At 41.9% G+C, this 23,777-nt stretch overlaps 1 protein-coding gene across 1 annotated transcript; it reads left to right on the forward strand.

Annotated features, from left to right (window-relative positions):
- The first annotated feature begins 1,722 nt into the window (after positions 1-1,722).
- cdc34a (cell division cycle 34 homolog (S. cerevisiae) a) lies at positions 1,723-22,374 on the forward strand. The gene is made up of 5 exons (XM_034081066.1): positions 1,723-2,130; positions 12,685-12,771; positions 13,732-13,829; positions 15,294-15,428; positions 19,943-22,374. Exons 1-5 carry the CDS (start codon positions 1,948-1,950, stop codon positions 20,157-20,159), a joined length of 720 nt encoding a protein of 239 aa, XP_033936957.1. The 5' UTR covers positions 1,723-1,947; the 3' UTR covers positions 20,160-22,374.
- Positions 22,375-23,777: the final 1,403 nt, after the last annotated feature.

Below are 23,777 nucleotides of genomic sequence, written 5' to 3' on the forward strand. Positions count from 1 at the left end.
AGACTGTCTATAGAAAATAAGTATGTATGTATTCCCTGTTCCTGAAAATGACCTGAAAAAAACAATTCCCCTAATCATCCATTGTCCTGATTCTGATCATTATCCTGTGCATATTTGATTAAAATGTGTATATTGCATGATTAGGAATGTACACTTTTTATTTCTGACATGCTTACAAAGAGAAACTTGTCATTCCAGTTTGTCCTTTTTCTTTATAGTTTTTTTTTTAAAGAAGTTTACTTGACCATTCTCTATTTTTGATGGTATTGTGTTTTTATCTACAAGTTCAGACAATTAAAAAGAAAAAAAGTCATATCGTTGAATGTTTTAAATTATTAAACGCAGGGGAAGGAAGGGGGTTATAGTTGGTGTCATTACACTAAGGGCATGGGGCACCCTATAATAAGTGGAATAGAACAGGTCATGTGAAGCAGTGTACTGAGAGGCAACCCACTCCGTCTTAATTTTCTGTTGGTTCAGTTGTAGTGAGTTATAATACCAAGTTTGGTTTGTGACATTGAAATATACTCTGGTATGACTCTGACTTTGGAAGGTCCTGTCTTTTTATTTCTCCATATTCCATTATCAAGCTGTACAATGTAAAATGTTTTAAAGGGTACAACATAAATTATCTACATTCCCTTTAAAGAAAGTCCACCCAAATAAAAAAAAATAAAGGCTTTAAGAAGCTTCTGTTGTACTTTTTGTGAACCACATATATATATATTTTAATCTACTGTTTGAACAGATTGCTCACATAATAATGCGTGTGTTGAGGTGTGGTGTTTTTGTATATTTTAATATGTATATCACAGAGAGAATGTAACTTGGCACATTATCACTCAAATGTGTGATTACTTAGACATCTAGCTGCATTGCTTTAAACGTCAATTCCCAGAATGCCTTGCGTGTAAGCAGAAGTAATCGACCCGCATAATGACTGACAGCGAGCAGCTGAGTTTAGTAAAGTTCAGCTAACAAAGCCGAGAGTTTTCCTTTTTATAGATGTATGTAGAATTAGTTTATCTAACTTTAAATGTTGCTTGGACCACCTTTTTTATGTGTGATAGAAACAACACTCAATCGAGGAACCGTGCTAGCTTTCGTTAGCATCACTAACAAGCTAACCAAACTGGGTTTCCTGTGTTTGCTTTCAAAATAAAAGCTTGTGAATTTAATATATTTTTGAGAATAGGTTCATTTTCAGGTGCAAGTAATTTGGCATCTTTCACTAGGGGATGCCTTTTATCTAGACTAGAGCTTAGTTCCAACAGAACAGCAATTAATTTGAAACTAAAAGGAGAATACATACAACTGGGATTTAGATAGACTGATGATGGATACTTTATTCATCCCAAATTGGGTTTGTGGGTATTGTCAAGCATTACACACGAGTTACAATTTAACATCCAAGGTGAATTTCTGAGCTGTATAATGTGTTGGAACCTATGGTTCCAACTTGTTATTGCTATTTTATTTCTACTTCAGAAATATTTTAGATTGTTTATTGCTTGTCTTAATTTCTCTTATGTACATTGCCTTGTTTTTCATCATGCTGCAACGCAAACATTTCCCAAATTGGGATCAATAAAGTACTTATCTATCAATCAACAATATTTGTTCAACCAGATTTTAAAAAAGGGCCTTATTTTGAAAGCTGTACCGGAAGTGCAACATGCATGATATCTGACTTTAACAGCAGGTTCAGATCAACGTTAATAACTGGGGCTCCCCGGGACTGTTCACAACAACGGAGGAAGCCGCACGAGCTCTGACCAAATAAAGACCCGTTTTCAGATCCTGTTTTGGAACCAGACTAACGGAAACCAACGGAAACTCACGTTCTTTCTCCACTGATAGCCATTGTTTGTTCGTAGCTAGCTTTGTCCTTCTTCCCCGGCACAGCTGTGGTGGGTTGCTGATATTTACACAGATCGTTGTAGGAATATGGCTCAGCATGGACACCATGTAGCCAGTTCCCAAAAAGCCCTGATGCTGGAGATGAAAAGTCTCCAAGATGAACCGGTCGAAGGGTTCAAAATAACTTTGGTGGACGAGTCGGACATGTACAACTGGGAAGTGGCGATATTCGGACCCCCGAACACACACTACGAGGGTGGTTATTTTAAGGTGAGTAGCTAATGTTAGCTAGCAGTCGGTCTATTGTTCTGTAGCTGGGAGATTTAGCCTGTGTTTAAGTAGTTTACTCATGGAGAATAACCCAACGGTTAACATTGGCCTCCAAGTTACGTCTTCATACACAACAGTTTAAAACGTTACATTAGATAATTGGCAGTTGTTCTTTATTACTCGGATACAACAGGCTCTACTGCTTTGTTTAACTTTAAATACACTCCACTCGATCAGGATTATTACGTTTTCAAGCTTTCAAGCTTGAAAACATTCAAACGTTTTCCATGCGTCTTATGTATACTGAAAACTGTGATTGATTAAGGTCCTTTTATTTTATCTGAAAGTTAGCCAATGTGGTAAGAAGATATTTTGTTAAAGTAGAAATACCAAAGTGTATGAATACTCTGGTACAAGTAAAAGTCCTGTATTCATTGTGTTACTCAAGTAAAAGTCCATATGCAGATTGCCACATTTCCGAATCAAATACACCATGCTTTGATTATAGTTATTGATGATGTGTTTATCATAGATGGTAAAAGTGGAACTAGTTTTAATCACTTTATGTACTGCTCAGTAGCCTGTGAATGTAATCCAGGTGTAACTAAAGTCATATTTAAGTGATTATATATGCAAAGTAACTAAAGGTAGTGCAGTAAGTACATTATTTACCTATGTATTTTTGTAGTCTAGAAGTACAACTTAGCATAGCAATGGAATTACTCATGTAAAGTACCCATACATTGTACTTATGTACAGTACTTGAGTAAATTACAAATTAGTTACATTACTCAGCTGACTTTAAATAAACTCCACTCAATCAGGATTAACACCTTTTTTATTTATTTAAACTACTTAATTCATTTATTTATGTTTTATCTTGTTTTAATATGAAACACAAGATGGTTAGCATAGCCACCTCAAGCCTTAACGTTACTATGATACGCTTTATCATCGCACGCATTTCATCAGTTCCTTGATGTTTTTACAAAACATGTTGTACTTTTAATATATATCTAATCAATCCAAGATGTATGTCACTTTTGAAATGAAGAACCTACACCTAGCTTATCTAAGTTATGGTAACTGAAAATACATTTAAATAGTTTTTCTTGCACTCTTCCTCCCTTGAGAGTGGATATACAGATGTGTGTTCCTGTTTGAGTGTGATTGACGTAGAGGGTTGGCACTTTACAAAGCAGCTGCTGATTTGTGTGTTTTTAAATGTATTTTCAAGGCACCATGTCCGTGGCCCTTGACCTTATAAAAACTGGTTGTTTTCATGGTTTTGGTTCCTTTGGAGTTACAGTACCTGGTTACCGACTCACTTTAAGTCTCAGTGGAAAACACACACCTACATTGTAAATATAGAAAAGCATATCATGTGTTGCCATAGCAGAGCTGTTGATTAGTCATAAACCTAATGAACATGTAAACATCGACGTCACACAAAACACTGAGTGGATTGTAGCTCACCCGAGGCCTATGCTAATGATGTTATTCATCCTTTAAAGTAGTTTGATTTATTACTTCGTCTGGCGAATTCAAATAAATTCCTCTCACTGCTGCTTCAAATTTGTCCTACATTGTTGTTTTATTGGATATCAAACGTAGGATAATGAGGCTTTATTATTGAGGAAGCATGATGGTCTGTCTTTGTGATCTAACGACAATAATAATGTAGGTCAGGACCTCGAGAATACACTTAATTCGTCTTTGAGTTGCAATAACAACATACTCATATGGTAAATGGTCTCTTTACACGGGTTTTTGTTGTAGTCTCATAATGCTAAGCCCCACATTAGCCATCGTTGTTTCCATATTACAGCTCAACTGTAATGTATCAGTGAAGGATCCCACTGTGGTCAGATTATCCAGCATATACATAACCGCTCTGTGTAAACCGTCACTACAGCCGTCCAGTGTTTTTGTTTTTCCACTTCTTGAGAAGCTTATTCATTTTGCCTCTGGTGTTTTTGGGGCCTGTGAATACAAGCAGAGGGCCAGGCGACCGTAGATGGAGCTCAGTGTATCCGTGTGGGTGCTGCTGTGTACAGGATTCCTTTGTCGGCCAGGAATGCACAGCCTGGCTGTGAAATCCACCGCATGGTTGTGACTCATTGTTCTCTCTGCTGGGTTTCCATCCAACCAGTTTGCCTTATTCCCACAAAAAAAGAAAGAGATTCCCACCCTGTTCTGATTCAGGTTACCCAAACAGCCCTGACCTGCTGCAGCCACCGGTTCACCTGAAACACGGCGACTGAACGACGTCATATACGAAAACCTGGCTGAGTCAGGTGTTCTTTTTTTCGTGGGTGGTGCTCTCGAAGAGTCACACAATCGCAAATATATCAGAACTGCAGTATCATTCAAAGAACATTAGATAACTGTCCTTGATCTACAATAAGCAGGTCGTGTTTATATGGTCACCATCAAATTGTAAAATTCTTGTGAACTGGTTATGGTGTGTGTGTAGATACGACATCTATTGTACGCATGTCTGTGTTGGAGAGTGGCCCCTCCGTATTAATTATTGTGGAGTTTCTAGGTCTGTAAAGCACTCTCTGACAAAAGTGTAATTTCTTATATTGGTCTATATAAATGAAATTGGATTGACCTCAAATGTAATGGGTTCTGATAGGCTATTGTCTAGATCAGGGGTGTCCAAACTTTTTTCTCCGAGGGCCACAGACTAACGGTATATTACCTCATAAGTTCAGTTATAAGTTAGCTAAATCAATCAAATGTAGGTAAATGATGCGTGTGAGTGTCGGCAGCTCATCTCTTAAAACAGAAGCCTCAGATTGATTATAATCAGGGGAAATATGAAGGGTGTATTTCAAGCTTGTAAATAAGCTATTGGGCTTTTTCTTATCAGCTAAGATATGTTAGAAAATGTTTCCAACTTCAATTGAAGTGGTGTTATTAGCACAGGAATACTACTGTGTAATATATTTTACATTTATAGTTAAGAAGTACAATATAAGACAAGTTTCATTTGTGGGCCATATTCTATTATACTTTTTGAATACAAAATGGCCCCCGAGCCGTAGTTTGGACACCCCTGGCCTAGGTGGTAACCCTGCTAAATTTTAAAAGGTTATTCAATGATTTAATGTTAGGACAGGTTGTGCCTCAGCAAATCTCACAAGAGTTTTCACAACGTTTTGGCAATTATTTGTTACCATCAGATTCAAAGTAATTTTCCGACTTCAGTGTGTTCATGAGCAAATGGTTGTATGAAAACAACATTGAAGATGTGTTGAATGTATTTATTAAGGGGGATTTAACACCACATTGATAGCCGAGGCGTACATTTTTCAAGCTGGGATTTATTTTGAGACAACATTCCGACACCGCGGTACATTTACCAATTTCTCAATGCTAACGGAAGAGAACAACAGCTGCCTGTCACGTGATTTGGGTCCGCTCCAAAATATTGGTTCTTCCTTGGCCCATGTTACACCCGGTCACCAAGTTTTATGAAATCAGGCCGCAGTTTTACAGGCAAACTGAGCCAAGATAATAAATTGATCATTGACATGTTAGTCTCACAGGAGCTGATACTGACTCGGGTTGTAACCGTGTGGCGGTTCTCATACCATGTACATTTGGTTATCTACTATATTTAAAAAAGATAATGACATAAGTGAACGTGTGAGTTAAAGGTACAGACGGGAGTCCCTACCAGATATATATATATAGGTTTTTCTTAGATGGTTGTTCTCCTGTGACAATCTCACACCGTTACCCCCATTAATACTGGCATTCATTAATTGTTTCTGAGTCCTTTCCAAGCTGAAGGTCCTGTGTGTGTGTGTGGTGTGTGTGTGTGTGTGTGTGTGTGTGTGTGTGTGTGTGTGTGTGGTGTGTGTGTGTGTGTGTGTGTGTGTGTGTGTGTGTGTGTGTGTGTGTGTGTGTGTGTGTGTGTGTGTGTGTGTGTGTGTGTGTGTGTGTGTGTGTGTGTGTGTGTGTGTGTGTGTGTGTGTGTGTGTGTGTGTGTTGTGTGTGTGTGTGTGTGTGTGTGTGTGTGTGTGTGTGTGTGTGTGTGTGTGTGTGTGTGTGTGTGTGTGTGTGTGTGTCATGTGAAGCATCCCTTCAGGCTCCGAGTGTGTGAGGATTCCTGGCAGAAGGCCCGTCTGTCCCGCAGCCAGCAGTGGTCCTGGGACACGTTTGAAGCAGATAGACTGTTGTTTTCACCCAGAGTTCGGATTTACAGGAGTGTTCTCACACTGACTCGCTGTGTGTTGGTGTTGTTGTTGTTGTTGTACATGTTTAGTTTGATTGCCCAGACGATACCATAACTATGAGGTTTTATTTGCTTTTGTAGTTTAATACGGAGTTAATCTGGGGTTTAAATATCTACTTTAACTGGTCATTATTATGGCTGCAATTAACAATTTTAGTATTTATTGATTTATCTGCTGATTAGTCTGTATTTTACTGCTGAGTTTACTGTCGGGCAGCAGGAGAACAGAAAGATGGACAGTGCTTTCAGTGTTTCCCCTAGGATGGAGTCATAGCAGCGGTGCTAAGGCACCCGCGTGCCTTAGCACCGCTGCTATGACTTTAGCCCGGCTAAATGTGAGCACGAAGCGGCGCTCGTGGAATTTTATTTGTGCGTGCGAAGTGCGCCCCGCCAATATGTTTCTATGTGTGTGCCAGCACAAGAAAGGCTCTTGAGGCCTAGCCTCGTACATACAGTAGCAATGTCTCAAGATTTAGCAAAATACACCTTTATTGAACATACAGTAACACAAATACATATAACAAACAATCAAAAAGGGTCGCCACTTATTATTATTTTAATGAAAAATAATGTTTTAATATATAGCCGCTGCTATTTGTGTATAGATAGGGGAAACACTGGCTTTATATCCAGATATTTAAGGTCACAATGAGGTACAACTGTACTACTGTGGAGAGCCTGGGGGTCTGGGAAAATAAATGTGTGACCCCGTTTGAAATACTGCTGTGTCAGCACCTGGCAGCTCTAATTATGCTTTTTGTTGCTTTTAATTCTGACGTAAACGAGGTCTCTGCAACTCCAAAAAATCGTATGGAATGGAACATCTTTCCTATCGCACTCAAGTGGTTTCCTCCTGTGGCTTCAAAACACTGACGAACCACTTCTTCACAGCAAACATGAAACAGAGGGGTGTTGCCCTCTGCTTTTGGCCCGGGCCTGTGTGTGTTTTCCAGACAATCAGTCAACACTCGGTTCTGTTGAGGCTGGGTGGATGCTTTGTTACGTGTCCCAGCGCCATGTTAGTAGCGGTGGAGGGGCGAGGGGCGAGCTGTCGGACTCATGTTTCCCCCTCTGGCTGTGTCACAGAGAAACGAGAGTAGGGCAAAGCAGTGGGAACACAGAACCTGCCATACAAGAGCAGGCGGGCCCTTCCTCCAGAGTGGTGCCTCTTTTGAATGCAGAGCCTGCTGTGAAGAGAGGTGAGCGTGAGGCCCCAGTAGACAGTTATAACCGCCCCCTGAAGCCCACGTGTGCTTTCCCTCTTCCTGTAAGGGGCCACCAGGGAAGTACCCTTTAACACAAAGCCGTATAAGTTGTTTGTTTGAAAGTCCCATGTGTTGCGTTTAGGGATTGGACGATATAGGATTTACCCAGGATGGCAATAAAAACACTCGATCAAGGTGAATTTCCATTATTCACGATAATCGGGAATATCCTCAAATGAGTGACTTGAAAAAACCTGTCCAGCTTTCTGTATTGGTAGAGAACATTTAAATAAAGATACAGGAATTATCGTTAGACCCTTAGGGCCTTTGCACACCATGGACGTGACCAATAAACAACACGCCCAATGCGTAATACTCGCCTTCGAATATGACGACTTTTATGGTTAAAAAGGTTTGGTGTGCTTTGTCAAATTTTGGGGTGTAACAAAACTTGTTTCGCACCACAGAGCCCCCAATTTGATATTTTCTAATTGTGAATTAATATAGACGCGACTCAAATCGTTCATAACGTGATAGTATGATGCCTTTCATTTGCAATGCAAAAGACCAGACTACTGTTGCTATGAGGGTTAAGTCTAAACCAGGAAATGAAGCTTCAGTATTTGATCCTTTCTTTCTCATACCCTGTAACCTTCTGAGTTAATGAGGTGGGGGACTGCTGGGTGCCAACATGATAATCTCTGGGACCTCCGTGTGTGTGTGTGTGTGTGTTAGTGTATGGAATTTGCTGTACACAAGGACTTCGGTGTGTGAGGATAAGGTCTGTAGGGAAGGCAAAGAGCTGCTCAGGGAGAACTGAACGATTTGTTCTGTTCAGGGTCTTTGCATTGACCTGGTTTACTTCTCCTTGCTGTCACTTTCCACACGGTGGGCACGTTCACTCTTGTTCCTGTTCTCTCTTCAAGGCAGCGCTTTAGCGCCCAATCCAAAAGAGATCTTCTCAGTAAGGAGTCTTTTTTTTGTGCATGCTTGGCAGGAAACTGGCTTCACTTCAAATGAGCTCTTCGGGGTTGCTCACCTCCTGACTGTGGATGCTGTTAATTCTTGTCTTAATCCAATTATGAGGCATGACATGCAAATCAGCTGTAGCATCTTGAAGCAAGTGAATTGAAGGTGGCACTTTGTGATGGGCAGAGAGCGCTTTGAGCTTGTGTTGTGGAGACACTGAGAATGAAGAGAGTGGGAGTTGTTTGGTAAAAGTACTGTAACAGGAATAGATCTTTTCAAAGCACGAAAATGATCTTTTGGAATTTAGAAAGGCCTTTTAAGACCCTCCTGTATCGTTCTTTGTGTTTCTTTTCTTCCGTCTACTTACTGCTGCAGAGCAAAGCCAATCAATCATCCACCTCCATCCCTCCGTCTACCCAGGGATTGGTGTCACCTGGGTGGGCAGGTCGACCGTTTCATTCCTGACCCCAGGAGGCCTAGTCCTCACGTCAACAAGTGTCACAAAGTAGCTTTTTCTATGCCCTTTTTGTTGTACCTCTTTGTCCACACATTAACAGCGTTTGAGGTTACAAAAGACCTTTTGTAAAACTGTACAGGGGCTTTTGGCTTGTATCGTCAGTTTGAGCCACCATCTTCTTTTGTGATGGATCACAAATGAGGCAACATTTGGTGTAATGACAGGCGTTGACAATATAGTGCTGCGTCTCATCTGGCCAACAGATATTTGTTTACACATAAATGTATAGTCATTTATCAACTATATTGATCATGGTCATAATGTGCAACGTCCGACCCCTGGCCTTGACAATGCTTCAAAGGTTTATTTGCATTTTCATTTTGAACAAAATTTTTTTTTTTATCTATTTTGTTTTTTATATATATATACAATAAAGGACGCTTTGGAGTCTCCAATATGGCTTGTTGGAACATATCCTTTGCCTGGATAGACCTCACAGACCAAATTTGTAGTTGTTCCTACTATAAGCACAAATTTGTCAGTTCTTCACCTGCCTACTGACTGAATTGTGTTTCATACTATCATGGAGCTCTAATGTTTACTGTATCCATTGCGTGGTATACAGTTTGTGAAATTGCGTTAAAGGGAATACGGTTTTTAAAGGCTCCTGGTAAGCTGCATTGTGAAACCGTGCTCTTACCCTCTCAAAGGGATCAATGCTTATCCTTAATGCATATCCCCACCTTCCTGTAGCTTGCATTCAGACTGGCAGGATTGTGATGAATGGAGCTATGTTATGGCAAGTGTTGATGCCTCATTAGACATGGGACAATTTAGGGGCTTAATTCATAAAAGCGACTAAGTATTTGGAAACATTTTCCTGTGGGTCACCAAAGAGATGTTTTGTTTTTGGTGTCATATCCTTGATTTTCAATCGTGTCTTGTATCTAAGATATCCTTTAGAGTTGAATAATGACACTGCATTGATAAACGGTGCTTTGCTAAAATAAGAGTTTTTTGATGTCCGGGACTTTCCAGCTGCTCAAGAGCGTTTCGTTCACACGCTATTTTCTTGGAAGACAAACAAGCATAAACCACCATTTCTACTGGGATTTACATTTACCCTTATGCCCTCTATGTATTTAACACCAACTCCACCCCCTTTTGAATTGCACCAATTTAAATTCATCTGAATCACCACGGTTGTTGGACATGACGCAGATTATCTTCCAAGCCAGTGAACAGATTTCATCATGATGTGGAAATATTGTTCTGGAAGGCAAACTAAGCTCTCACCGTTGTTCCCTGGCCCTTGTCCCCCCCCCCCCCCCTGCTGGCTGCTATGGGTTGCACTGTTTCCAGCCTGTAATGTGTACAGCGTTGGCTTGTACTCTGAAGGGCTGCCAGCTTTCTGGCTGGGTCAGGCAGACCCAGGGATTTCGGTTTTTTTTCTTTTCTACAAGCGTCATTCTCTCAGGCCTGGGTCAGTGTTTCTTCCCTGCTCTGGTTTTATATCATGGGAGTCGTTTATTTAGCATTTCAGGGCCAAAAAAAGGACATCCTGAGTTACTGACTCCCTTTACAGACCTTGAGATGTAGAAACCACTGAACAGTTTGGTCTGAGTGTTGACTTTTTCCGTTACATCCAGCCTGGTTTTAATGCCACATTGCATGCAAAGCGGGATAAGACCTTAATGTTAAGCACAGTTATTATATGGAGCACAACCCCTTTTATACAAAGTGAAATCCCTCCCACTCTCCACCTCCCGCTCGTCGGCTCACTGTGGCGAGGACCAGCTGACCATGCCGAATCAGCAAATGTGAGCAAGTATGTGACGGTGGTGGGGGGGGGATAAGCAGAAGGTTTCATGCAGTGAGTGACGTGCGTGTGTGTAATCAGTGTAGTCCGTGTGTGCGTGTCCCCCGTCCCACCCATTGCACTTCTTCTGTAACGGGAGGAGGGGTCCGTCACACACAGGAGCATTTATACAGTATGTGTGGGGGGGTGGTGTCAGCGTTAGGACATATAATAGCAGAACACGGGTTTGAGCAGTGGATTGTCTTGGGTTGCAGTGACAGCTGGAGAGGACAAACCCCCACAATGTCTCTATACCAACCCAACCCCCCCCCCCCCCCCCCCCTGCACACTCGGCAGCTGAATGCACTGAAGCCTCCACCCTGCCTCCACACCATATTACATTACACCGTCATTAGCTCCTCCTTGCCCAGCCACCTCCATCAGGTTTGCCATGACTCTTCAGCTGCTATTTATAGCCTCTCCCAATCACTATTGATGCTCCTCCTCTGGGTGGAGGTGGAACAGCTGCTTGTTGACACCAGTCCTGTAAGCATAAGGCGCATTCACACCGCAGTACTTTTCCCACAAAGGTTCATGAGAACTTAGTTCATGAGAACTCTTTAGTTCTCATGAACTAAGTTCAGATCGCGTTCACACCGGAATAAGTCCCTGGGGGAGGATTAGGCAAATAAAGCAGCTGAGGTCACTTCTTCTTCTTCTGCTGCTTTGGGTTTACTGGCAGGCCGCAACCCACTTCACGGCGTATACTGCCGCCCAAAGTTCCCGGCCGGTAGTCCCCGGAGTTGGGACTTCCGAGTAAATCGCCAGAACGCCGACACCTCCTCATCTTCACCGCTCCCATGTTTTATTTTGTGTTGCCATACGTTAGTCTCTCTGCGTTTCTGCGCTGGGCTAATGCTAATAATGCTAATGCAAGTATAATAAAATGGCGGCTTCACAACACTTTTTGGGAGTTGGTGTGGGTGTGTAAAACACACTGTAGGTTTTCCCATACCATTTTGCATAACATGTACTTGTAATCAAAGTATTTTCTAATGCTAATACTTATTTCCTTAAGTACAATTTTGAATGTACTTACTTGTAACAGAGCATTTTCACAGTGTAGTATTGCTACTTTAACTTAAGTATATAATCTGAGTACTTCTTCCACCTCTGCATTTAAGTCAAGTTGGATCTTTAGACCTCGTCAATCATTTACTAATGACCACATAACGGAGGGGTTGTGGAATGTTCTTCTGATGCTGCATGGGGGTGAAGCTCCGTGCAGCAGTGTCAATAACATCAAACTTCACAGGATTCATGTCGGAGAATAACAACTCAAACAATTACGAAAGGCAGCCGTGGGAAATGGAAACTAACAAAGTGAAGAAGAAATACGGCTAAATGTACAGGAAGCCCAGTCCACCGCCACTAACTTGTGGTTTAGATTCCTGCTGGAAAACCTGGACACTTTCTTTATTACCACTAACCACAAGTTCAATATCTCAAACAACATGCACGTGTTTTTTAAATCCACATAAAAGTACTTTTTGACATTTAATCTCAGAGATTCTACACCTGAAATCATCCCAGTCCACTCCTGACCTGTTCTATGTTAAATAAATAAAAAGTATGAACAAGAAAAATGACGTTGAACGTTCAACATCGCATGACTAACACAACAAATAATATTCATGTTTCAGAAGACGTTATTCACAGTGTTTACAAGCTTGAATCAGAGTGCTGTGCGCCTGTCAGCCGGTGGGAAATGCTTCTCCCACGCAGCGAGCGTTCGGAGGGAAGCAGTCCTGACTTGTCTGCTGTGTTTTAAACTGCCTGCCTCATGTTAATAATATGTGTCTTCTCTCGCCCTCAGGCTCGGATCAAGTTCCCCGTCGACTACCCGTACTCTCCACCTGCCTTTCGCTTCCTCACCAAAATGTGGCACCCCAACATTTATGAGGTAATTGTGAACCGTATTAATCATTGGACAAAACCTACACACACTCCTTTATAGGCCCTATGAATACACTAGTGATCTATTCTCATTTGTTTTGGGTTTTATATTAGTATATGAAAACACGGGATCCTGGTTGAACTCTATTTTCCTTTTTAAGGATTTTAAATGTTTTAGTTTAGTCAATTTATTGAACATGTCAGAAACAAAAAAATATATAACAATAATATACATATATATATTCTCTTTTTTTTCACTCAGATTAATAATTATAACAAAGTACCAAAAAAAAAAAAAAAAATAATAATTTTCAGATAGTCTCTACAGTTCAACAGGGGCAAGAAGAAGCTTAAAAAAACGTTTCTGGTCCTACCCCCTCTAACATATATTTTTCTTATAAAACATTAGGTCATCGTCATCAGCGACATGTTTGTCTTGTTAATCTTTTTTTTTTTTTTCGGCTGTGGATGACTATCTTTAAACCCATTTGTGCCCACAACTGAATTTTTAAAATGCTTTATTTTGGTATAACTTAAAAAATAGGTTTACTGGATAAATGTTTGCAGAAAAAATAAATGTGTTCTTATCATACATACTTTGTGTTTGGGCACATGCAAGTAATGTTTTGCTATATATTTCAGTTTATATAAAAAAAAAAGTCTAAATATAATACTATAAGAAAAGGGCTGTCTAATAATAACAGGGAGTACAATTCAAGTATCATATTAGTTCACACATGCATGAAATACAAAAATTATAATAATATGGAAGACATTTAATAAAAACAATTTCCACATTTTTCTCACTGACTTTTTTCCATGTGATATAAACATGTTGAAGTTAAACTGTTAAGAAACTTGCCCAGAGTGTGTTGTGGCATTTATCCGATTCCTTATGGTGCCTAATACCTGTACGGTGGTAATAACTGTTTTCTGAACATGGTTGTGTTTTCTCCCGTCTCTGTAGAACGGAGATGTTTGTATCTCCATCCTGCACCCCCCTGTGGACGACCCTCAGAGCGGAGAGCTGCCTTCAGAGAGGTGGAACCCCACGCAGAACGTCAGGTACTAAACATCCGTTCATCAAGCCTAGATTATATCTTAAAGAACAAGGTTAAATAAAGTTACCAGGGTGACTCTACTTCTGTCCCTTTACCCATCTGGACAGACAAAATCGATGTCGCTTGAATACCCTTCCTCTTCTTCTGCTGTCCTCATTTTCCCTGCTGCTCGTTGCCCACCGATCAATACAGACTAAAAGCTTAACAAATCATGCAGCGATTGATGCAGCTAGTTGCCCAATTTTTACTGATTGCTGGAAGTGAGCGTTACCAAAGTGAGAAGTAATTAAGCACGCAATTTATAACGGCTGCAAATCAAGTCCCTAATCAAGAAAACACCTTTAAAGATCACCTATTATGCAAAATCCACTTGTTCACGTCTCTTCTACATCAACACGTGTCCCCTCTGTGGAAAGACATTCTGAACGTTTCAGGAACAAAGATTCTCTCTCTTTTTGTCCTGATCCATTTCTATAAAGACCTGTCTGAAAATGACATATGAGAATAAAGTAAACATATCCGTAAAGAAAAAGAAAATCTGCTTCCAGTTCCGTTTCATCTAGGTGATGAGAGATGGATCCATAGATCTCCTAATGTTGCTCTCAAAGTGCACCAGGTGGATGCTTTTAACTTGGGATAGGTTAGCCCCCCCCCCCCCCCCCCCCCCCCTTTAAATCATGTTCACATGGATAGGAAACTAAATACATTTGCACACATCTTGTGGCCAATATCTTTCTGTTTGGGTGGTCATGCCACAACCGTGCACGTGCATGCATGCGCGGGTCATGGTGAGATATCTGGATTAAGAGGTTGCTTTTTCTTTGCACAGAATGAAAGAAAGGCGAAATGAATGGGCTGTGATTTTAGTATTTTTAATCAGAGGTCAATCATTTGTACGGGCCTCGGAGGATGTTGAAAACATTGAAATGGCCCCTGAGAGGAAAAAGGTTCCCCACCCCTGATCTAAAGTAACAGACAGAGAATCAGCTCTTTTGAAACAGGGCTGAAACAGAGGGGATTATGGGTAATGCCAAACACGAAGTTCAGAGACATGTTCAGTATTTATCTGAGAGCTGTAATATATTGATGAGAAACAGTACAATAGGGGACCTTTAAAACGAGGGCTACTTTGTGCCGTAGTAAAAACAAAATGTCAGCCAAGTCTTTGATAAATAATGAACATACCATTTTGAATTTCAGTGTTTAAGGATGATCATCAGTTCAGCCCGTTAGAAATTGGAGTTGTTCCAGGAGGTTGTTCATCTCCAGCAGAGACGGGTGGATGTTCTGGGGTTGAGCCGGCTGCTCGTCTGACCCTCCATCTCTCCCCCTCCGTCTCTCCCATATGTCCTCTCTGTCTCTGCTCACTTCTTTGTCCTGCTTTCTCAATGCCTCTTGTCTCGTCTTACCTCCATCTTCCTCTGTCCTCCTCCCTAATTGCTCTCCTGTATTTGAATCCTTCTTCCAGGACCATCCTGCTCAGCGTCATCTCTCTCCTCAACGAGCCCAACACCTTCTCCCCCGCCAACGTGGACGCCTCCGTCATGTACCGCAAGTGGAGGGACAGCAAGGGCAAGGACAGAGAATACATCGAGATCATCAGGTAGGAGGAAAAAAAGACCACTTCACTCTTCTTTTTTTTTTAGGGTCCCCATTAGCACTAGCGTTAGCATTGGCTACTTGGGTCCACACTAGGGGTTTCACAACTACCAATATTTACTAGTCGACTATTTTTCAAAATAGCAGTCGACTAGTCGTTGCGTCATAATAAAGACACACAAAGAGAGGTGTTCAACTGTATTTTATTTTAAATTTGTGTGACATGGCTGAGTAAATAACAAACAGTGCCTTAGTACATAACAAACAGTGACTTCGTAAATAAGAAACGGTAACTGGACTCACCAAAATGTACAGCAAAAAACTCGCAAACTTAAATGCCACGTAAATCCATTGCGCAACACATTATTCGCTGTCCTCCGCGAACTTCGCAGCACTCTGGATTTTATCTCCCAGGTGTCTGTGATGTAGTGGGCAGTTATGGTGATGTATGGATCCATGGTGCAAGATGTCCACAGATCAGTGGTTAGTGAGACACTTTTATCTTTCATCTCATTGACAATCCTCGCTTTCACAGTGTTGTACTGTAGCATGATGTTGCTCCAAAGTGTAGCATGTGACGGGATCTTATAGCCTGGCTCGAAAAACTTCATAATGTCCCTGAAGCCTTCTCCGGAAAGGGCAGAAAGTGGTCGAACATCCTTGACGACAAAGTTGATAAGCAAGTCTGTTATCTGCTGTCTTCTTTTGTCCGTAACGGGGCGCTTGGAAAAATCAATAATGCTCGTCTGTCTCTGTGCAGTGCTGACGGTGGTCCGTTGCTCACTGGTGCTGCTAGCATTACTGCTAGTGCTAGCTGTCGGCAGCGGGTGTTTCATTTTTAGGTGGTTGCGCATAGCAGAAGTATTTTTGTTGTACTTTAGTACAGATGTACACAACTGACACTTAACTGTGGAGTTGGTTACGTCTTCTTTGAAGTACTGCCATACATATGAATGTCGGACGTTTTTTGGAGCATTTTGCGGCACCTCGTTCACCTCCATTTTGTTCACGACTAGTTGACTAGGGCCTACAGCGCCGACTAGTGGTAAAGGTAGTCGATTAGTTGGTGAAACCCCTAGTCCACACACACACAGACAAACACACTTACACACTTAACACATTTTGCTCTTGTAAGTTTTCTTTTACTGCCGGAGAATGCGGATTACTTAATAGCTATGTTGATTAATGTGCATTGTTCTTTCTTACATAAAGGAATACAAAGATAAACAAACAAAATAACTTCTCGTTAGGGATGCACGATATTGGTTTTTTGAAACCGATACCGATACCGATAACTTCCTGCTTCTCAAGACCGATACCGATAACCGATAATAAAAATAAAAATTACGCCACTAATTATTTTAACGCGATTAACACATGTGTATTTTTTTTCCACGGCCGCCCCGTTGTTTCAGAGCGCATCGAGTTTAAAATACCATCTACAAGCTGATGCTGACAGCCCTGCTCCTGCCACCTGCTTGTGGCAGACCACACTTCCACGCTCACCGGCAGGCACCGACTGGCCATCTGGAGGACCGGGAGGGTGTGTGTGTGTGTGTGTGTGTGTGTGTGTGTGGTCCGAGCGAGCGAGCGAGAGAGAGACCTTACGTGCATTGTTGTTGTTAGCATCTGGTGCTAGCTAGCTGCGCTAACGGATATAAGGAGCTGTTTAAATGAAAACAGAAGAGCGACATTTCGCCACAACTGCGCCGAGCACTTGACTTTATGCAGGAAGCCAGACAGTGGGACATTGTAGGAGAAGTCAGCACACTCAGCAACATGATTGCAGCGTCCAGGCTGCTCCGGTTCGAGCATATGCCTTGAGTTGCACATAGCTCCAACGCGTGCGCGCAGACACACACACACACTGTATTGTATTATTGTCTTCGTACGCTTTTAACACACCATCGTAGCGATGGCGATGTTTCAGGTGACTGATCAGGTTCGAAGTATTAGGGAGCGCTGGATTTGTGAAGAACTCCCCTCTTCCTAAACCACTAACACCACAGTACTGGCAAAACGGGAGGAGCCGAGTGAAAAACAAGCGCCCCTCATCCCAATCCACCCACACCGCAGTATTTTTTCTTTTTTTTTACCCAAAAAAAATATTGTATATTATCGGGGCTATTAATACTGTTATCGGTTTATCGGGATGACGTCATAATTCCTAATATCGGACCGATAATTATCGGGCCGATAATTATCGTGCATCCCTACTTCTCGTTAACAATCAAGCATGGAAGTAAAACAAAAACAATAATCCTTTCAACCATCAATAAGTCAAACATAATATTAACAATCAAATCGTTCCTCGTGGTTAACACAATTATACTACGAATGAATAGTAATTCATACATAAAACACAAGTCCTTGTCCTAGTTAAACTTGTATAGATTACTATTTCCACCAGGCAACACATAGCTCATATTACACACAGCACAGTTACATTTAGAGATGATCCGATCACGTGATCGGGGATCGGAGCCGATCACGAGATTTTAAAAAGATCGGAATCGGGAGAAAAAAATCGGATCGGGGATTTATTTTTTATTTTTTTTAAATATAAAATATTTGTATTTTATTTAATGTTACAAAACATAAATGACCATGTTCACGTCTTAAAGTCATCATGAGGACTTAGTTTTGGTTTAAAATTACACAACATCATGTATGTGTTGCTTTCTTTTGGGCTTGTTTTCAGACCTGGTTGCTTATTTCTCTGAAATCTGGCAACAGAGTGGGCGCAGTGTCTAATAGTAGCAGTAAGCTAACGAGAGGCTACGTTCAGCTGATGACTCGGGAGTCGGGACAGAGCAAATGTCAGGAGTTTGGAAGTATTATAAAATTGAAAGCGAAGGCAGTGTAACAGCGGCCACTCAGGTAACGGCACTGAAACAACCAACACTTTCAGAGACTTTCAAAAGGAAAGAGAAACTGCCCCAGAACAGTGAAAAGGCCAAAAGAATAACAGCCAAGACGGCTGAATTCATCGCGTTGGATGACCAGCTAGTTTTCTTTCTTAATGTATTGCATAAAGATCGGATCGGGAAAAATCGTTATCGGCAGATTGTCAAAATCAAATGATCGGAATCGGATCAGGAGCAAGAAAAGGTGATCGGGACATCCCTAGTTACATTATAATGACAGAATCTGAAATCCTGTATAAGTCCTATAGCAGGGACATTTACAGCAAAGGTGCCAGAGAAAATAAAAAGAGTAGTCTACCAAATTAAAAGTGGGGTAGGTAAGTTTCAGAAACCGGCTCGAGTGCACTAAAATACAACTACACAGCCGAAAAGAATCCGCCCCTTCCTTCAGACTTCCTGACAGAGCACCTCCTCCAACACACACGAACATGACGTCAGCAGACTGGTGAAAGTGGCCGCCTGTTGCTGACGAGTCATTGAAATACTGCTGCAATGCACGCCCAATGACGGCACGCCCAATGAGGGCACGAGATACATTTGTGCGTGCACGAGATGGAAGGCTGACAGACAGGGTGGTAAAAAGTTCAACCAAGTTCAGCCGGCCCGGCTAAACGGATTGGTTGAACTTTTTACAGTATTACAGCTTCCACAGATGACATTTTTTTTTTTATGGATTTGTTGTCAAAGCACTTCAGATATTCATTGCTATCGGGATGTTAAGAGCATTCCATGGAATATAACAAAAAGTGTATCTTGAGCCGGTTTCTGAAACTTACCTACCCCACCTTTAAGTATCGAGTCAAGCACACGTAATTAAAAATAAAAACAAATAAACTCACGTCCATGGTACATTTTGAGTGCCGCCGAAGGACTGTTCCAATGTCCAGCATACTTGGAATTCTACCGAGCCTGGCGTACTTCGTTTGGAGACATTTCGAGGCTGCACATGTGTAGACTCCGCGGTCTTAAAATCCCCACAATACTTTGCGCACTTTCCAATTTCCCCAAATCTGTGGTGGAAAATGTAAGGCGGGGCCTCTCATATGACGCACACTTGCTCGCCTGTTCCACTCTTCGTTTTCCGAATGCCAGGAAGGATTCTTGCCTCGCTTCTGAAGAAAGTGACTCAGAAGACACGTGCTACCAAGCAAGCGTACTCGACATTGAGAAACACCCAGTGTCACAATCGAGACAATGATCTTCATCCATTTTCAATTTCTTTTAGAACAAACCATCTCCACCCCACCTTGAACAGTTTAATACAAAAATAAAACATTGATTCCTAGTTCAGATATAAAAAATAAAAACAGTGACACATTTTTTTTATTAATAATTATAAGTAACTAAAATGGCAAGTAAAAACAGATCAGTAAGGACAAATATAAAATAAATAAAAACATGAAAAGAGAAATCATTCCCCCATCAGGTCGGAGTGTTTGAAGGTTGTTGAAATAATCGAGTTTAGAAAGAATCAAAGGGTTTTATTCCGTCATGAAGATATCTTTTTGATCCAAAGTCAGAACAGATATTCAGTTTTGCGACTCAAAGCTTCCAGTTCTGACGCTTTCTGTTTCTCCCCCCCCCCAAACAGGAAGCAGGTGGTGGGGACCAAGGCGGAAGCAGAGCGGGACGGAGTCAAAGTCCCGATCACACTTGACGAGTACTGCGTCCGCACGCTGGTCCCGCCCACAGACGACGGCTCCAACCTGCTGTACGACGACTACTACGACGACGAGGAGCTGGACGACGACGACGAGGAGGACAACGAGGACTGTTGCTACGACGACTCAGGCACCGAGGACTCTTGACAACTTCCCCTTTATGCCCCTCCCCCACTACACACCACACACACACACACACACACACACACCCCCCTCTCTCGTCATGGACTGAACTTTAATTCCCTCCCTCGTCGTCCTCACTTCTGTCTCGTGCTCTCACAGTGTGCACACTAAAACCTGATGCATCAAAACAAGCTGCCGTTGTTTTTGTTTGTTTCTGACATGTTTTCATTTAGTTTTTTGAGTAGAGGTTACACATACACAGCAGCACAACGTACAGTAACAGCTTCTCTTTGTCTGCACTGATACCCGTTTAAACGTCCTGCGTCTTTACTCCGAGACCTGCTCCTTTGTCCAGCTTTGAACAAAGATGGCCACGTTTCCTCTCAGAGAATTTGGAGAGCTCACGCCTTTTCTCGACATCAGCGAGCTGGAATGGAACGTCACGGGTCCGATCAGATCCGAGTCAAACGAGCGGGAGGCTAATTTAGAAAGAAAGAGTGCACATATGTGTGTTTATGAAAAGCTGAGTCACTTCTGAGCCATGTGTGTGACCTCCTGTTAGCGGGCTGTTTGAAGCCCTGCCTCTTCTTGTTCTTTCTTTTGAGCCCCAGGGCTCGTGCTGCTCCAAAAGTGATCCATCCTCGTGCCTTCCCCTCGCTCCCTGATACCACAGATCTGAAAGACTTGTTGGAAAGACAGCAGAGGGGGATATTCGAGCTCACACGGCCTCAGGTGGGGATACTGTGACTCTCAATGGGATTTATTAATAGCAGCATCCGTCTGATTTGTCCGAGGCGTGAGAGAAAGGTGTAACATCCAACAGCCGAGCTACAAAGACAGGAATGTAGATCGGAAACGTCCTGTCACGCAGCCTTCATCACACAAGCACGAGCTCCTAGTGGCCTGGAAGCATTCAGAAACATCTAGCTGCTGAAATCCAATGTACTGTATTTTTTAAAACAACCTATGCAGTCAGTGCTACTTAATATGCAGTGCTTTGAACGTGGCAGGAGGAGTGTTCCAACCTGCGGAGCTTCGGACTGTCTCGGTTCAGAAGTGGACGTTTGATTTATCCATCTTCACGTCTGTTATTCTAACTCTCCAGAGCACTGACCTTCATCAGAGCTCGCCCCCTAGTGGTGGCTCTGAGGCTCTTCCCCCCCCCCCCCCCCTCCTCTGAAACGCTCCACTGGGCTGCAGCCATCTTGACTCACCTGAGTGAATGAACCCTGTGACCTCAGAGGAGATCAGGTAGCAGTGTGAGTGCTGCAGCCTGATGGGGGGGGCGCGTGAGTGTTTCCAGTCCACACTGTCAGGGGCCTCTCCTAACGGGACACTCAGACACACGTTAACACCCAGCAGTATTTTTAACACTTACATTCTCGCTGTTTCCGTTTAGATTATTGGCCGACTGCTTCTACGGTGTGCGGAGGAGAAATGGGGGAAGGGTCGAGCGTGAGTTGGAGAACGGTTCTTCAGTAGATGTTTGCGACACCTTTGAGGTTTTCGATCGGGGTGGGGGACGGAAACTCCATTTGATCTAAAGCTGTTGCATTGTGAATGGGCTGAGGGGTGTCTTTTTTGCTTTTTGTTCTTTTGAAGGGGGGGGGGGGGGGGGTTTGCTTCTTTTACTGTTTTCATGTAATCTTTTTTTTTTCAAATTGTTTTCTTTCTCATGTTTTAAGTGCTACGGAAATTGATTGTTCAAGAAAGAATGAGTTCTACTTAAATATAGCAGCATTAATGGACACCACGCAGACGTATACATTAGTTATGAACACTTGTAATAATGATAATGACTGATGTTCATTACACAACCTATGAATGACCCCCCCCCCCCCCCCCTCCCTTTTTGTGTTCGGTTTCAGGGTGAATGGGATTTCATTATGTTTTGTCAAACTGCTGGTATTTCATCGTCTTTCGTCCCCACTCGCCCCCCGGTTCTCTGAGCTCTGTGTCGGCATCACTGAGGGGTAAAATAAACCCAGCAGATAATTACAAGAACCTCAGGAAACGAGAAACAAAAAAACCAACTAAACAAACAAACATCCTTTCTGGCGCTGAGTGAACCCCGGGGAGTCTCGCTGTTCGGCTTCAAAGGACTGTTTACAATCTACCTTGATATGCACATGTGGATATTTGACGATCACTTGATGTGTTTTTTTTTCTTGTTTATATTTTCTTTTTTTCTTATGGTTTGTAAATCTATTTAAAATCTGAAATAAAGATCTTTATTAGATATTGACTGTTTCTTTGTCTTATTGAAGTGCAGAGTAAATGGGTGACTTGAGTTTTAAATATCTCATTTTCATTTTTTGTGTTCAATTTTAAACTGGAACGGTTTAAGCTCCGTGAAGTGACTGGTCTCTTTTTTTCACTTGTTGCACGTGGGCATCCTTCTGCGGGTGGTGGAGACTTAAGAGTATTTTCTGATGCTTTCCATGTTTTCATGTTACAAGTGGGAATTTGGGAAATGCTCATGGTTCCTTTTTCCCCCTTATCTTCCACAGCTCTCTTCGCACTTCAACCTGTAAAATAGAGCTGCGAACGTTGAGTCTATCTAGTAGTAGTAGATATAGTAGTCGTCCATTTTGTACGATTTTTTGCACTACTAAATACTGGTAATATTCCCATTAAATATGTGACCGTCTGTTTCATGTTTCCTGTAGATATTGAATTGCTCTTGTTACTGCGCTTTCAGTGTACAGTTTTACTATCCTGCTGCTGTGTTTATTGTATTTTTGTAACTCTGGCACAACAATTTTCTTCAGGATAAGATAAGTGTTATTTTATCTTATCGGCAGCAAAACTAGAATATCCATTAATCTTTTAAGTTGTGTTTTCAGCCTCAAAGAAGAAGTCCTGCTTTTCTCTGTTTTAAATCCTATACAGTACATATTGGGTTTTGAGCGGACACATTTAAAAACATCCCCTTCAATCTGGAGAAACTATTTTCTCTATTTTTTAGACACATATTTCTACTTCTTCCAAGTCACAATTTCTGCTGGGAAGTTGCATAATGAAGAATTTTACTTTACTGAAAGTATAAAGGAGTTTTTTGATCATTTGCAGGAATTTGTTTTTAGGAGATCAAAATTATTCGGCAGTGCAGCTTTATAAAGAGGTTCCTGTCACGTTCTCTTTTTTACAGATGCTTTTTAGTATCAAATCCTGCAAGTAAGCTGACATCAGGTCCACACAGAGCAATAACCTTTTCTCAGTGGAGACTGTGAAGCTGACAATTGAGCGGCCCAGACCAAGCAAGGAGGCAGAGGCAGAACGTCCAAAACACAACCCGGTGTGGGCATTTATTACAGCATACACATGACACGGCATCAATCTGCTGCCCGCGTGAACACAGTCACCAGCCACCACCAGGATCTCACACACTCCCTCTCAAACAGAAAAACCCCAGAGCCAATATGCACAACCCAATCAACCCAACAGGACACAGGTGAGGGGGGAGGAGAGGAGACAACACAGGGCACCAGGTGCACACAATCAACGGCAACAGACATGGAGAAAGGGGAACCTATTTCAAAATAAAATACAATAAATAGTATAAATTATATAAAAATGCCCGAAGCCGTCAGTTCACAGTGACGAAGTTACCTTAGTCACAGAGACACAAGCTCATACCAA

This window comes from Pseudochaenichthys georgianus, chromosome 4, assembly GCF_902827115.2.
Source record: "Pseudochaenichthys georgianus chromosome 4, fPseGeo1.2, whole genome shotgun sequence".
In the NCBI taxonomy this organism is placed as follows: Eukaryota; Metazoa; Chordata; class Actinopteri; order Perciformes; family Channichthyidae; genus Pseudochaenichthys; species Pseudochaenichthys georgianus.

Coding starts and splice junctions, on each gene's coding strand:
- cdc34a (XM_034081066.1), top strand. CDS start 1,948: ATGGCTCAGCATGGACACCATGTAGCCAGTTCCCAAAAAGCCCTGATG. Junction 2,131..12,684: donor ACGAGGGTGGTTATTTTAAG/GTGAGTAGCTAA, acceptor TCTCGCCCTCAG/GCTCGGATCAAGTTCCCCGT. Junction 15,429..19,942: donor GAATACATCGAGATCATCAG/GTAGGAGGAAAA, acceptor CCCCCCAAACAG/GAAGCAGGTGGTGGGGACCA.